The 17,332-nt window shown below is 39.0% G+C and overlaps 1 protein-coding gene across 1 annotated transcript in view; it reads left to right on the plus strand.

Moving 5' to 3' along the window:
* Window positions 1-17,332, plus strand: part of Eif3j (eukaryotic translation initiation factor 3 subunit J) — a 25,954-nt gene continuing 8,622 nt past the window's right edge. The window contains exons 1-4 of the mRNA XM_028766863.1: window positions 1-127; window positions 211-314; window positions 12,433-12,487; window positions 12,857-12,948. Coding sequence (XP_028622696.1) covers window positions 82-127; window positions 211-314; window positions 12,433-12,487; window positions 12,857-12,948 — 297 coding nt within the window. The 5' untranslated portion in view covers window positions 1-81. The remainder of the gene's footprint in view (window positions 128-210; window positions 315-12,432; window positions 12,488-12,856; window positions 12,949-17,332) is intronic.

The raw sequence follows: 17,332 nt of genomic DNA on the forward strand, positions 1-17,332 counted from the left end.
GAGCCAGCCCAGTGACTCACCTCTGCCGCGCTAACTCTTCGCAGCTCTTCCTTTCTCACACACGCTCACCCCGGGTTCGAGATGGCGGCGGCGGCGGCGGCGGCAGCGGGGGACTCAGACTCCTGGGGTGAGCAGAAGTTCCAGCCCGACTGCGGGCTGTGGAGGCCCCGCTCCCACGCGTGTACTAACGCGACTCGCTCTCTTCCGTAGACGCGGACACGTTCTCTATGGAGGACCCAGTGCGGAAGGTCGCGGGCGGTGGTACGGCCGGCGGGGACCGCTGGGAAGGCGAGGACGAGGACGAGGACGTGAAGGTAGGTGCGGGGCTGGGCGCCAGGCTACGCGGGTGGGCGCCGGCAGCGGGCGGAGAGACTCGGGGCCCCAGGGCGCCGCCCGGGCCTGCGGGCCGTGGGTCCCGCGTGAGCGTCGGCCCAGAGGTTCCCTGGTTCTCTCGGCTGGACGGCCATGTGGGCAGCAGGCGGCAGCTTGTCCGGCCAGACTCTGCCGAGGGTGGTGGCCGCCTGGGCCCCAGCCCTTCACCGAGTGTCCACTCTGGCCTGAAACCTAACTGGCGACGAGAAGTGACAGCAGCAGTCCGGTCGGCCCACGTGTTATCTTCGCAGTCCAGAACCTCTCACCGAAACAAGGCGAACAGATCGGGAACTCGGTTTCAGTGTTTGTCCCATATGGAAAGTCGTGAGACCCGCCTTTTCTAGTTCGGGTCTCCCATGTGTCAGTAACTTAGGTATGATTGTGAAGGTCGGTAGCTCGTTCGAGCGATTAGATGGAGAAAATACATTGATTTTTTCTAAACTAGAATTGGAACAGTAAAACAACTTTTAACTCTCCCTTCCCCCACCCCGTGGTAAGAAGGATGAACTGAGAGCACTGAGATAACCATCGGGTTAGTGGACAGAACTGTGAACTCTGAAAAATAGAGAGTTAACAGTTATTTATCTACACAGGAACAGACAGGCCTAGAAAAAAATACCAAAGAGTTGGTGGTTGGTAGACCAGGGGCCAATGGTTTTATTTTTCTTTGTGTTGTAAATTCGAGTTCTATTCCCCTTATTTTTAGAAACTCCTTCGGGCTCATCATATACTGTTTGGATTTTTCATTTTTACTCTTAACATTGTTGAAGTGTATGTCCACTTTACCAGATAGCTTGAATTTGAGGAATGAAGTGAGCTTTGTATATATTGAAGTTAATAATGACTAATAGTATTATTGACTGGCTACTTACATGCTTCCTTTACCTATTTACACTTGGGCATGGTTTGTTGCCGACCTTATATTACCACATCACAACAGATTTTCAGTTTTGATTTTTCACTTTTCCTAGGAAGTAGAAGTTTGGACATCTTATAAAGTTAAAGAAGTTAAAGTTAAGGGATGGGAGTGAGTTAAAAACAAAATGGGGGTTATTAGAGTAAGTTCCAGAAAGTTGTTTAAAGCTGTCTGTAACGATGCCATGTAGTATCTACCTGGGATTATGGACTCTTAATAGTTTTGATCCTGATGTTTATAATTCTTATAACTTAACAGTGGTTCTGGCTCTTCCTGATGCCATGGACTTTAACTTGTATTTAACATGTTGTGTAATTTAACATATTATTTTTTTGCTACTTTATAACTAATTTTGCTGCTGTTATAATTGCAATGTAAGTATCTGATGCAGGATATCTGACCTCTGAAAGGGTTGTTGGAGATCCACAAGTTGAGAACCACTGTAAGTCTAAGTATTAGAGCTAATTTTTGCCGGGCAGTGGTGGCACACGCCTTTAATCCCAGCACTTGGGAGGCAGAGCCAGGTGGATTTCTGAGTTCGAGGCCAGCCAGGGCTACACAGAGAAACCCTGTCTCAAAAAAACAAACAACAACAACAAAAGCTATTTTTGAGAGACCTAGAAGTAAGTTAATATAAAGATCTCATTGTCCAGTCACTCTTCCAATGCAGACTTACTTTTGTGTACATAATCAGTTCTTATAATGTTTGAAGTTGATGTTTAAGATTGGAAGCTGATTTTGTCCATTCTGTTGTAGTGTTGAAAATTTACTTTATTTCTATTCTTATGATACAGTACATAAAAATAGTTTTTTTGACTCCTGGGTTTTAAATGTTACTTTGGCATTTTCTAGTTACACTTTCTAAGTATGTAAATAATTGTAATGAGTCTTGGATTACATAGTTTCTTTGTTGTTTTTTACATGTTTTGTTTTGAGAGTGAGTCTCACTATGTAAACCAGGCTGGCTTTGAAACTCACAGAAACTGCCTAGCTCTGCCTCATGAGTGCTGGGATTAAAGGAGTGCACCACCATCAGAATTACTTTGTATTTTAAATGAGCATCAGCAAGGCTGCCTAGCATTTGGTAGATATTCAGTAAATACTAATTTTCATTGATGTCTTCCTTCTTTTATCCTAATAGAAATAGTTTGGCTGCTAAAACTAATATCTGTGGTTTATTTTATGCCACACTTTATCATTTTCCCAAGGCCAGAGGGATCTTATATTTTTTATAGTGTCTGTTTACTATGAATTTTTGTGTTTTTATTGGAAGATCATGGTTATCAAACAGATTTTTTTGCCCATTCAAAAGTTTGTTAGAATTGAAATTTGTCACCTTTCATAGTAGTGAGTTATATTACCAGACTTCTGAGTTGTGATGTTTTAGCATTTAATCGTTTTGTGGTAGCAAGGCTTAGTTTTCATTAAGTCAAATAATCGTAGTCCTTAAACAGTTCAATATGTGAATTAAAAAAGAAAAAAACAAGATTGGTTGGATGGGAAGTGTAGTTCCAGCACTTGGGGAAGTTGGAGGAGAATCACCTGAGTCCAAGAGTTTTAAGACTAATTTGGGCAATAGAGTGAGAGTTCTATGGCAGAACTGTAGAAAGTGTTCTTTTAATGTGAGGATCAAGTGCTTCACCATTATAAATACCAGTTTAATGCCGCTTACAGTGTCTGTTTTAGGTACTTGCTCTAGGTGACTGTCCTTTTTGGTAGTACTTTACCTTTCTGACTTTTTAGAAGCTGTCTTGCAGTGGCAAAAATGGACTTAAGCTGTAGACCTCTTAGTAATATTCATGGAGGAGGACAGACTTTTTCCTGTATAAAGGTGAAACCTAGTGGCTGGAGAGAGGGCCTAAGAGCAGTATTTTCTTCCTGAGGGCTAGAGTCAGATTCCTAGCATTTACATCACAGCTGTCTGTGGCTTTAGCTCCAGGCATCAGGCCATCTCTGTCCTTGCAGACCTGCTGTCACATACACATGCATAGCCACAGATAGGCAGACATACTTTTTTTAGAACTAAGGATTGTACATCTCCTTATTTGTACTTAGTATTTATTTACTTAGACTTTTTCTTACTATCCTGATATGAAGAGGTAGCGGGAAGTAATGTTTGCTTTGTGTATATGACTAGAGTGATGTGTAGGATGTGGATGCAGGATTGAGTACCTGCTGAAAGCAGCAGGTACACAACTTTAAAACCATTTTACTAGATTCCCTACATTCATTCCAATTGAACATGATACAAATTAGGTTTATTCAAAAGGTGTACAGAGGAAACTTCTGGCTATGGTCAGCTATCTCAGGCATTTTGTTTTTGTCTGTTTTTTATGTTTAGTTATTTTAGGCAGGATCTCACGTGGCCCAGGATTGGCCTCACCCTCTTTGTATAGCCAACTGAATTCTGTGACCTTGTCTATAGACATTTGAGTACTAGGATTAAAGGCATGTACAACTACCCCTAGTTTATGCCTCCTTGGGGATAGAACCCAGGGCAAACCACCAACTGAACTACATCTCTGGCCCTCAGCTATGTGTTTCTCTAGTTGCATTGTAGATTACACAAGATCTCAGAGAACTGACCCAGGTGAAAACTATGCACTAAGCAGTCAATCATTACTCATTTACTTTAAGGATCTATCCAAATTAATAATTGTAAATCTTCCAAAATAAGGGCATCTTCTTTTCAAGTATTCGCACTTCTGAGGAATAGAATCTGTATTTAATTTTATTTTTGTTTGTTTCTTATATTTTATTTTTGGGGCAGGATCTCCAATTTGAATCTTCCTGCTTCAGCCTTTCAAGTTCCTTAAGTTGTGTGTGTGTGTGTGTGTGTGTGTGTGTGTGTGTGTGTGTGTGTTTGTGCACACGCGCGCGAGATTGCAACTTCAAGATCTTTGTTTTAAAGAAAACTGTGATTACAGTAGGGTGACCATTTTGCCAGAAAATAGGTAATCTTTTGTTTTCTTTAAAAGAGCATATCATATAGCTCAAGATAGTGTCAGATTCACTGTGTGTGTACTAAGGATGGCCTTGAACTGTCTCTTGGCTTCCCAGGTGCTGTGACAGAGCTGTGTGCTATATACCTGGTTTATTTAATCCCAGTGCTGGCACTCAGGGTGGCTTGACACTACCAACTGAACTGTATCCCTAGTCCTGCCTTTTTTTGGGAGGTGGAATGTGCAGTCTGGTTGCATACACTGGGCTGTACTTGAACACTCAAACTTCCCATGCCTCAGTCTTCTTAGTGCTGGAATTACAAGTGTGTTGCCACTATGCTTGGCTGAAAATTTGTATCTTGAAGAGAATATTTTTCTAATTTATACAAAATTACAAATATACAGTGGTTTAATAAGATCTTCATAATATCTTCCTCTGTAACTCCCTATACAACTGAATGAAAATAGTCATCATCATCTTTTTTTTTTTTTTTTTTTTTTTTTAAAGTTGAGATAGTCTTACTCTGGCCCAGGCTGGCCTTACAACCATGGCAATCCTCCTGTCTTAGCCTCCCAAGTGCTGGGATTATAGGAGTGAATGAGCTGCTATATTTGGTCTTTAACCAGATTACTATGAAGAAAATCCCAATCATTTCAGTACTTTAATAATTTTTATAAAACAGTAAATTTTCGCTTAGAAAGCTTTGTTTCTTGTGTGTAGGCGTACATGCCACGTGGTATGTAGCTATCAGGACAACTTGGGAATCAGTTATCTCAAGAATGTTTTTTATTGAAAACTACTTACTTATTCTATTTGCTGTACTGGGCCGTTGCAAATATAAATTAGTTAACTTGTTTAGTGTTTGGGGCTTTTAAAGATTAATTTTATATTATATTTTGTCTGCATGTCTCTGTGTGCACCATGAATGTGCCTGGTGCTCATGGGATTAGAAGAGGGCCTCAGATGCTGTGGGACTGGAGTTAGAATTATGAGCCAGGTCTTCTACAAGAGCAATAAGTGCTCTAAACCACTGAGACATCTTTCCAGCCTTAGTGTTCAGCTTTTTGACCTTGTTATTGCTTAGCCAGGAATTAAAGTAGAATTGGTTGATAATCATTGAATATGAGGCAGGTAGGCATTGAGGTGGAACAAAACTAGATTAAATGGAGTAGAATTTACTGAAACAATTATTTTGACCTAAGGAAGATGGTAGAATATTTAACTTTCTTTAAAAAACTGAATTTTAATGAGAAGGCTAGCCTTGTCAGTTTTGAAACTACTTAGAGTAGAAACTACGTAATTTACAGAGTACTAAAAAGTTGTTTTTTCAATAAGAAATTATGTGGTATCCTGTGGGCTGGGGATATAGCTCAGTTGGTAGAGTGCTTGCCTAAGATACATGAAACTTCTGGATTCTATTTCAAGCATCATGTAAACTTGATATGATAGTGGTACCCCTCCTATAATATTTTCAGCACTCAGGATAACAAGTTCAAGGTCATCTACTCATAGTGTCTTAGGTTTTTATTGCTGTGAAGGGGCACCGTGACCAAGGCAACTCTTATAAAGGCATACATTTAATTGGTGCTGGCTTACAGTTTCAGAGGTTTAGTCCATTATCATGGTGGGAAGCATGGTAGCATGCAGGCAGACCTGGTGCTGGAGGAGCCGAGAGTTTTACACCTTGATCTAAAGTAGCAGAATCAGAGACAGGCAGCCAGGAAGAGGCTCTTTTCCTGCACTGGGCAGAGCTTAAGCATAGGTGGAGCCCTCAAAGCCCCACCCCACAGTGACTCTTCCTTCAACAAGGCCACACCTCCTAATAGTGCCACTCCCCATGGGCCAACCATTCAAAATCTGGAGGCCAAACCTATTCAAATCATCATAGGGAGTTTGAGGCTGCTCTGGGCTACTCTATCTTTAAAAAGAAAAAAATCAAATAGGTTTGCTGGACCAAATTATTTGAGGGAAAAAGGAGAGAAATATGTTAATTCCTGGGCTATTGCTATGGGGCAAACAATTTTAACTGTTCTTTTGAAGCTATTCCCATTTGACAATCTATAAATACATACTGCTTTAGTTGGAAAGCATTTTCAGCCTTAAATACATTTCTCGCGTTGTATATGACACTCTACATTTTCGTATTATGAAAATGGCAGAACCAGCCAACTGTTAGGTACATTGTTGGAAAACTTTTTAAAGATAACATTAACATTTTTTTTGTTTCCCTTTTAATACTTGGTTGTGTTTGGTTAAGAAATAGATTTTTGAACTTGAAAGCAGCCATTTCTCTTTGAGAGAAATGATTCAATTGATGTTGGGTGAATATCTGTAGGGCATGAATATTATATACATGAGTAAATTATAAACCAGCTTCTCTATAAAGAAGCTGGCCATTTTATGAAGGCAACCTGAATGTTTTTGTTATAGGATTATAGTCCAGGCTGGCCTAGAACTTCACAGGTTACAGAAGTTGACCATGAACTCCTGATCCTCCTGTTTCTACACTCTGAGTGCTGGAATCTCAGGCATAAACTATATAGGATACCTGAATCAAATTCCTGCTGTGTTTGATGTTTGTTTCAGTAATGGAGATTTAATCTAAGACCTCATGCATTCTGTGCAAGTGCTACATCAATTGAGCTATATTCCAGTGTTTTTAATAGGATATTAATAGGTTGTATCTTGAACCAAATAACACTTAGGTCTTTTTCGAAGTGATAGGTAAGCTTACTGTCTCTATTTTAAGTGTCTTGCAACACTTTTGTCATTTTATCTGGAAAACTTGCCAGCATTTACAAGGTCCTCATGTTTATAGAATAGTCTGCCCAGTTTCCCTACAGCAGTTGTGGTAGGCATTCTGTACCCTACCTTTACTTTTCAGGACCTGATAATTTCATAACTAAAGACCTAAGTTTTTAAAAATTTCTGTGGAAAGCTACCTAGCCTTCTTGGATAGTGCCAGCTATATTTGTTCTCTTCTTAAGAGAATTAATATGATAGTTGAGTAGTAACGTCAGGGCAGGCTTGTTACGTGTGTTTAAGGGTAATGATAATAGACATGGCTTGCTTTTCGTGATCCTTTATGCACTGAGTCAGGTTTCATGACTCTGCCTAGAATTTATTTACGGGAACTGCCTTTATTTGCTACTAAAACCTATTCTGGCCTGGTGTGATGGCCCATGCCATAAATCTCAGCATTCTGGAGTCAGAGGATCATGAGTTCAAGGCCAGTCTAAATTACACAGCAAGACCCAACTACAAAACAGACAATGTCCCAAGAAATGGAATCTGATAAGATGGAGAATTTCTAAGTAGCCTTCTATTTGCATGGAGAGGAGCTGGGCTTACCTTTTGTTGTGGGAAGCCTGAGAGTGATAAGGATAGAGGATACAGAGTTGGTATGGATGAGCTACTAAGAAGGTACTTCTGTGTTGATGGTATTCAGTGCTAATTTTCTCATGACTTTGGTACCAGACAGAAGCTTGAAGATCAGTTTCTTTAGATTTCTAAACAAAAAGAAAAAAGCTGGGTGGTGGTGGCGCACGCCTTTAATCCCAGCACTTGGGAGGCAGAGGCAGGTGGATTTCTGAGTTCAAGGCCAGCCTGGTCTACAGAGTGAGTTCTAGGACAGCCCAGGCTATACAGAGAAACCCTGTCTCAAAAAACTCGAAAAACCAAAAAAAAAAAAAAAAGATTTCTAAACAAAATAAAACCTGCCAATGGCAACTTGAAATTTGAAGGTTGTATAACTAATACAGTTGCATGTATCTGGGCATATTTTACATACTAATATGTACCTTAACTCTGCTTTTTTATGAGATTCCCTATGATCTAGGGGAGCTCATTCTACAACTAATGGAAAGAACAGATCTTACCAGGAGGGACTTTTGGTTTTCAGTTACTTTATATTCCAAGATTCAGAGGGAGTCTTGTTCTGTGTCACTTTGGTCCAGAGAAGTCCCTGTATTGCTTCTTACTGAGATAACATGTTGGCTATGTCTGGGCCACAGTTTTCTGTGAAATGGGATGCTGCTGCCTTACTTTTAGGAGTGTTATGAGGATCAGCTTTAATGTTAGGACATGGAAAAGCTCCTAGCATAATTATGGGTGCAAAGTAAACGCTCAGTATGTGCTATATACTGTTATTATCTCAGCTTTAACTCTGCACTTCCTAGACATAACAGTGACCCTCCTATCTGAAGTACTGTCTAAGCAGCATATTGCAGACCCCAGAATACCTGGTAGTTAACTTCTGTTTTATCTCTGATTCCGTTTGTACTACAGTTTTGATGTGAGAAGTAAGACACAGTAGTAAGGTAATAAATACAAACTTAATTTTTAACTCTAGTATCTTAGTTTTTCAAATAATGACTAATAGTCTATTAAAAGTCTAACTTATGACTTAAATTGACAAGTGGTTATAAAAATATATTTACTTGGGGGCTGGAGAGTTAGCTCATTGAGTAGCAATGAGTAGGATTCTTTGGAAGAGCACTGGCTCTTCCAAAGAATCCAAGTTGGATTCCTAGCGCTTACGCAGTGGCTTACAACTGTAACTCCAGTTCCAGGAGTCTGAATCCTCTTCTGGCCTCTCAGGGCAACAGGCACACAAGTAGTACATAGACATACATGAAGAAAGAATACCCAAACACAGAAAATAGAATGTTTATTTTAAAAATTATGCACACACAGATATTTTCTTGTATATATAATTATTCCTGCTCTGCTTGTTTCCATCCATTGTAGTTTTAATCGAGAGGAGAGATTTTTTTTATTTCTTTGCTGGATATACAAAGCTTGTTTTGAGGTTTAGTGTACATACCTCCATTGACTTAGATCTGTGATCTGTGATGCTATAAAGCTAGAAGCTTGTTTGTGTCATAGTTGTGGCATGTTAGTCAGTCTTTTCCTCATCTACTAGCGTCAGTGCTTCCTGCTCTGCCCCTTCCCTCTGATGGCTCATCTTCAAGTGACATGCATACTGTGCCTAGTGGTTGCTGAGCCTGTTCTACCTATAGATTGAAGCTAATTTAAATTGAGGACTGTCTACATCCCTGTCAAATTGGAATCTTTTAAATTCTATAAAAAATGGAGTTTGGCAATAGGTTTATATGTAGCTCAGTGATTGAGTTAGACATAGAAAAAGCAAGAGTATATGTCTATCAAAGTGCCTTGCCCAGCCGGGCGGTGGTGGTGCACGCCTTTAATCCCAGCACTTGGGAGGCAGAGGCAGGCAGATTTCTGAGTTCGAGGCCAGCCTGGTCTGCTGAGTGAGTTCCAGGACAGCCAGGGCTACACAGAGAAACTCTGTCTCGAAAAACCAAAAAAGTGCCTTGCCCAGCTTAAGGAGCCAGAGCTATAAAGGTTCAATTAGTTCTTGACTCATCTTTAGTACTTAAATGTGTTATGTAATTGACTATGGTTGTGTTGTCAGCAACACTGCTTGAAACAAGCGACCCATTGGCTAGAGACTGGAATACTTGTCCATTTGATAAATGAAAAAACTGCTAAACAATGTGGTAGTACACACATGCCTGTGATCCCAGAATGCAGTAAGGGAAGACAAGAGGATCATGAGTTGAAGGCCATCCTGGGCTACATAGGTAGACAATCTTCAAAATAAAAATAAGACAGCTCTGATTTTAAGGCTTAGAAATTTTACCTTGGTTATCTTGTTTTTTAACTGATAAGCTTTTTATGGCATTAGCTAAATGGATATGGGGAACAAGCACCCTGGAAAACATTAAAAATCTTGAAAGGGTGAATGACCCCTAGCAGACATTAAACATACCATAAAGCTTCTGTAATGAAAGCAGAGGGGTATTAGTTACAGCTACAGTCTCTGCACTCAGGAGATAGAGGCAGGAGGATCACTGCACGTTTTAGGCCAGCCTAGTCTCTATGGCAAGTTCCAGAAGGGCCAGGGCTATATAGTTAAGACCATGTCTCAAAATATACATTAAAAAACCCTCAATGTATTACTGATAAATGAAGACTCTTAATGGTAGGATAAGATAGGAAGCCAGAAATTCAATATTCAAAATTTTAGCATTTGGTAAGAGTAGGGCAGACTTTTTCATAACTGATGCTTGGAAGCTTACTAACCATTTGAAAAATTATGAAATTAGATCTGTGTTATTTTTGATCTAGATGGTTCGGGGATGTAAATAAAAAAACAAAACAGTGAAACCATATAGATTCTAGAATAAACCATGGCAAACTCTTTGGTGTGAGATTTTTTAACTTAATGCAAATCCAGAGGAAGCAATGGCCAATGACTCATAGATTTTACTATGTTCAAGGGACAATTTCATTAACAGAGAAAAAAAAGACAGGGGTGCCTATTATTTTTGTTCCTGCCCACTAGTGTACTAGAAATTGAGATAGTACAATTAGAAGGATTAGTCAAGCTGGGGGTGGGTACCTTCATGTCTTTGATCCCATCACTAGGAGGCAAAGACAGATGGATCGGTGTTAGAGGCCAGCCTAGAATATATAGTGAAGCTCTGTCTCAAAACCCAAGAAGTAGTGCACCCTTTCTATTGTTTTCAGGTAATGTGATACAGATTGTATAGTATATTCCTTATCCAGAATGCTTGGGGCCAGAAGTATTTCCGTTTGGGGATTTTTTTCCCTTCAGATTATGAAGTGTATATATGTATGTGTAGTGTGATACATCTTAGAGATGGGACTCAAGTAAACATGAAATTCTTTTGTTTTAGATATATCTTATACACATAACTGGAAGGTAATTTTTAATGTTTGATCTGTTTCGACTAAAGATGTATCAATGGATCAGATTGGAATTTTCTGCTTTATTTATTTATTTATTTATTTATTTATTTATTTATTTCAGTACTAGGGATTGAACCTAAGGTCTTGTGTATACCAGGCAGGCATTTTATCATTGAGCCATATTCCCTAGCCTTCACTTTTTTTTTCCCACTTTAATTTTGCTTTTTTTTTTTTTTTTTTTTAAGATTTATTTATTTTATTTATGAGTACACTGTAGCTGTCTTCAAAGACACCAGAAGAGGGCATCAAATCTCATTACGGATGGTTGTGAACCACCATGTGGTTGCTGGGATTTGAATTCAGGACCTCTGGAAGAGCAGTCAGTGCTCTTAACCTCTGAGCCATCTCTCCAGCCCTCCACTTTAATTTTGAAACAGGATTTCATTAAGTTCCCCAGACTGGTCTTAAACTCACTTTGTAGAGGCAAGCCTTGAATTTGAACATCAATCTATCTCCCAAGTAGTTGGGATAAATTCAGTTTTGTGGCACTAGGCCCAGCTGTTGTAGGAATGGAATATTCTTTTTTTTTTTTTTGGTTTGGTTTTTTGAGACAGGGTTTCTCTGTAGCCCTGGCTGTCCTAGAACTCTCTCTGTAGACCAGGCTAGCCTTGAACTCTCGAACTCAGAAATCTCCCTGCCTCTGCCTCCCAAGTGCTGGGATTAAAGGTGTGCACCACCACCGTCCAGCCAGATTTTTAAATTAGAAAACTTTATAAAGAATTGGTAAGTCGGGGGCTGGAGAGATGGCTCAGCGGTTAAGAGCACTGACTGCTCTTCCAGAGGTCCTGAGTTCAAATCCCAGCAACCACATGGTGGCTCACAACCACCCGTAATGAGATTGGATGCCCTCTTCTGGTGTGTCTGAAGACAGCTACAGTGTACTCATAAATAAAATAAAATTAAAAAAAAAAAAAAAAAAAGAATTGGTAAGTCTAACTTAAATGGTAAAATTACTATTCAGAGACTGGGTTTGGTGGCCTGAAATTCTACCAGTTGTCAAGTGGAGGCAGAAAGATCAGGAGTTCAAGACCAGCCTGGGCCATACTGGACTCTGCCTTCCTTCTAAATATTAATTTTCAAAGCCTAGTAGCCTTTACTATATACAAATAACTAGTTATAGGCATGATTGGGGCAAGGGAATAACAATATTGGAATTTATAGAATGCCAGGAACAAACAGAGAAACATGTAAAGCTTCTTATACTCCTGAGATACAGAAGTAGACTGGAAAAAATGGGAAGATAAGCCCTTAGCTTAGCCCTTGGCTAAGGACTTTATTACTGTTATAAATTCTGTAATACCAAAAATTACCAACAAACTTGTTTCTGTAGAATTAAGTTGATCCTAGAGGTCACATGGAAAAGAAAGCATGTAAGACTCACTAATGGAGGGTCTTGTCTTCAGGACAACTGGGATGATGATGACGATGAGAATAAAGAGGAAGCAGAAGTCAAACCAGGTGAGCCACATTGTTTATTCTTTACTTTCTTTTTCCTGCTCTTCCTCTCTGACTTCTCAACAATCAGATTATATACCTGCTGGTTTTCTATTTGACTCCTGGATTTCATTGGGAGAAAAAAGAATAGAGAAAATGGTGTTATTTGAATGATCTTATCTTGTCTGAAGGAAGTATGAAGAGAGATATTTGGATCTTTGGGAATCCAACTTGAAAGGAAAAGGAAGAGTACCAGAACTTCATTTCCAGAATAACACCATATGACTCTGGGAAGCTAGGGAAGGTTTGGTTTCAAGTATTCAAGCATCATGTCTGCCTTGGTCATTAATTAGAAAGTATTCAGTATAATTGTAAATAAAATATTTCTTTCAGAAGTAAAAATTTCAGAAAAGAAAAAAATAGCAGAAAAGATAAAAGAGAAAGAACGACAGCAAAAGAAAAGGCAAGAAGAAATTAAAAAGAGGGTAAGTTCTGTCAGTTTCTTTAAAATGTATACAGAATTCATATTGTGTTGGTTGTGTTATATATAGTATCTGAACTAGCAACTTCAAGGACTCTGTAAAGACTAAATGGATATCCCACGCGGGTGCTGTGGTGCATGCCTTGAATGCCAGCACTCCGGAGGCAGAGACTGGGGAATCTCCATGATTTTGATGTCAGCCTGGTCTACAAAGCAAGTTCAGGATAGCCAGGGTTATTACACAGAGAAACCCTGTCTCAATAGAACAAACAAACAAACAAACAAAAAGACAAATTCCAGAAACAGATTGGTGTTTTTTTGCAAAAACAGAACCTAGAAGTCTTATATGTGAAAATATTTTGTTTCACATTCAAAACAGGTAATGTTTTTTGCCTGTGCTTACTGTTTTCTTTCTCCTCTTTCTCCTCTTCTTTCTTTCTTCCTTTCTCCCTCCTTCCTATTTCTTCCATCTTTCTCTTTTATCTTTCTCCTTTTCCTCTTCCTCCTTCCTCCTCTCCTTCCTTTTTTCAGTGCTGGGGTTGAATTCAGGGTCTTCTGCATATAAGTGATCCCTCTACCACTGATCTGTATCCCCAACCTATCTGCAGGCATTTCTAGTCACAGTAACTGAGCAAAACATAAAATGTTTCTGTTTCTTTGTCATTTGTGGTTTTATTTTTTATTCATTATTTGTAGCAGGATCCAGAAATAGTATTACTTAACCTTTTTATAGGAAACATTTTCATAATTCAAACATAAAACAATTACTATAAAACATTCCTATCCCTTTCTCACTTATTCTCTGTCTCAAATGTAAACACTTCAAACAAATACATCTTTATATTTCTGTATATATTCTCTCCACCTCTCTTTGAGTCAGGCTTTAGCTGCGTAAATGAGGCTGACCTTGAATTTGATTTCCTCCTGCCTTCCCAAGTGCTGAGATTATAAACATGCATCACTAAGTGGCTTTCTTTTCTTGTATGGTTTCCACTTTGCTTTTATTTACTTTTTTGTAGAGATCTTTTCATACATAACATGGAAGTGCCTTTAATCAGTCAGTCTTTCTCCCTCCCTCTCTTCCTCCTCCTTCCTCTTCCTCCTCCTCCTTCTCCCTCCCTCCCCCCCCCCCACCTTTCTTTCTTGATATGGTTTCTCTGTCTATCTGACAGGTAGTCCTGGCTGTCCTAGAATTCACTCTGTAGACCAGGCTGGCCCCAAACTTCTAAGATCCTCCGGCTTTGCTTCCTCTGCCTCCTAAATGCTGTGATTAAAGGCATGCACCAACACTGCCTGGCCTTTGGTTTTTGTTAAAAAAAAAAAAAACTTTAAATATGATAGTAGAGAAAATCTACTATCTAGCATGGTGGTACACTCCTGTAATTCCAGTACTTTGTGAGTCTGAATTAGAGGACTGTAAAATCAAGACTACCCTGGGCTATACTGTGAGACATAGTCTCATAAAGTAAGTGTGATAGTATTCATACCTGTAATATTGGCATTTGGGAGGCAGAGCAGGAGGATTACTAAAATTTGAATGCTAGCCTGGTCTATGTAGCAATTCTAGGCTAGCCAGGATTACATATTAGTACAGCTAATATACACATTTTCTTTAAGCCCCTGAACAGGCATCTTTTTCATATGATTGCATAAATATAACCTGATATTCTAAAAGTCTATATATCTAGGTTTCATGCTTAATATATATGCATGTGTTTAATGTATACATACACATACACACATAGAAATGTATATTTCCCATTATTCCAAGCAGTCTTTTAGATTTGCTCTACTGAAGGAGGGCCTGTGCATGTGTCACATGGTGGTTATTGTACTGACTCTTACAATCTTTTGTTTTCTCTGTTTACCCCACTTACTCTCTCGGTGCCCCTTTCTCTTCCCCTTGTTCTACTGATAGGTATGTAAAAGAGACTGGGCTGCTAGTTGTCTTATAGAGCATACTACCTTTTATTTATATCTGGTTACTTTATATCTTAACTCTAATTTGCTAGTCATGAGTAAACTTTTGGTTAGGTTCATGTTGGACATTTTAAGCTTGGAATATTGGCACGTGTGTCATACCGCCTCATATCAGGAGCCATGTTCTTGCCTGCACTGTGTTTGCTGATGCTGAAAAAGTAACAGGGTTGAGATGAGGAAACAGTCTGGTTCCATTATAAACTTAGATTTTTTTCCTTACATCAATTTCTTACCCACCTGTTAAATTATTATTGACTATCATTTCTTAGTTATTAAGGATTTTAAAATGGTGATATTTCTCATTCTGACTTGTTTTTTAACAAATTTTCAATTATTTGATTTTTATCAATGAAGATTTGGGAGCCAGATACTAGGGTGAAAGCCTGCTAGCTCAGAAAGGCAAAGAAAGCACCCAGCTGACCTTCCTCCTCAGCGATACCCCAGAAGGAATGCTCCTCTCTCAAACTGAATGTCCTTCCCTTCTACTTCCTGTGTATGTCTCTCTCCATCCTCCCAAACTCTCTCTGCTTTTTTTTTCTTGAGACAGGATCTCTTGTAGTTCAAATTGGCCTCAAACTTGCTGTGTAGTAAGGATGACCTAGAATTCTTTTTTTTTTTTAAATTTGTATGTGAGTACACTGTCTCTGTCTTCAGACACCCCAGAAGAGGGCATCGGATCCCCGTTACAGATGGTTGTGAGCTACCATTCTGGGAATTGAACTCAGGACCTCTAGAAGAGCAGTCAGTGCTTTTACTGCTGAGCTCTCTCTTCATCCTTGACCTAGAATTCTTGATCCTTTGTCTCTTAACTACTGAGTATTAAGATTTCAGGCATATGCTATCATACCTGGCCAGTTTGGTTTAGTCTGTTTTCAGCTTAAGATTTTCTATTTTTAAGACAGGGTTGTAATATGGAGGCCAGGCTAATGTGGAACTTACTGACCCACCTGCTTCAACGTCCTGATCACATTTGTTTTTTTAAGACAGAGTTTCTCTATGTAATCCTGGCTGTCCTTGAACTTACTGCTTGGCTCTGAACATGTGTCAGAAGCTTAAGTTTTGAATTCTTATCATTCTTTCATCATTTATTTCCTTGTTCCTTGATGAGCAGTTGGGTTTTTTTTAATTAGTCTATTTATTTATTTATTTATTTATTTATTTATTTATTTATTTAGGTTTTTCAAGACAGGGTTTCTCTGTGTAGCCCTGGCTGTCCTGGAACTCACTCTGTAGACCAGGCTGGCCTCAAACTCAGAAATCTGCCTGCCTCTGCCTCCCAAGTGCTGGGATTAAAGGCGTGCGCCACCACCGCCCGGCTAGTCTTTTTAAAAAATCATTGAATAACCACGTGTATGTATACATGTAGTGTGTGTATATACATTATCATTTCTAAAAGGCACATTCATATTTTTTGGACAAATTCCTAAATATGGGATTTCTGAGTAAAAGTTAACCACATTTTTAGTCTTAGGAATGTTCCTAAATTGTCCTCCATGTGGGACTGTGCCTTTCTGCATTTGTGAACAGCCTGAATCTTTCCCTTTCTCCCAACTAGAAACATTTAAATAATAATTTTTATATTTAAAAGTACTTCTGTGTGCTTTCATGATCAGAACAAGCAGTAGAAGTCATAGGTTAGCCTAAGAGACTGTGTTGGGGACTCTTAGTCACTTAGGTTGAAATCACACTTAAGTTTCCATGGTTTTATATTAGTTTCCAGCCTGAAAAGACCTAACTTGAGTATACTTAGTTTACCAGACATTGAGATGTTTTCTGTTTTGATGCTGTTCTAGTTCTAAAGACACTTGAAATATTCCAGTTTTCCTTTCTAACATTTTATATTTCCTCTCATGAACAAGGAAATCTGTTTTCAGAATGAAAATTTGCATAGACAAGAACATATATCAGTAGTCAAAGGTGCTTCACTTTTCCCCAGTAACTATTATGGTAAACACAGCTATAGAAAATTATATTACCATGTATAGAAAAGATGCCAAACTGTTATTCTCTTAAAAGGCTGGGAGTTGGGAAATAAGCAAGAACTTTGTTATTGGGGTATCGCATGATTATTTTGATTCCATTTGTAACTGAACAATAAAATAGGATTTTTCTGATGTTTCAAAACATTTTTTATAATGTCTACATTATCGGATGAACAGTGCTACACTTTAACCATTCTGTAGTTGAACATTTAGGAAGTTACTAAATTTACTTGAGATTATAAATAATATTCTGTGGTGGTGCAGGCCTTTAGTCTCAGCACTCAGGAGGATATTTGTAACTTTGAGCCCCAGTCCTGTAGAGGAGCATCTAGTGCTCATAACCACTAAAATCTCTGCAGTCCCCATCTCAGCTAGCTTGCTTGCTTCCTTCCTCTCTTCTCTTTTCCTCCCCTCCCCCCCCCCGCC

This window comes from Grammomys surdaster, unplaced genomic scaffold (genome assembly GCF_004785775.1).
Source record: "Grammomys surdaster isolate TR1022 unplaced genomic scaffold, NIH_TR_1.0 170, whole genome shotgun sequence".
Taxonomy (NCBI): Eukaryota; Metazoa; Chordata; class Mammalia; order Rodentia; family Muridae; genus Grammomys; species Grammomys surdaster.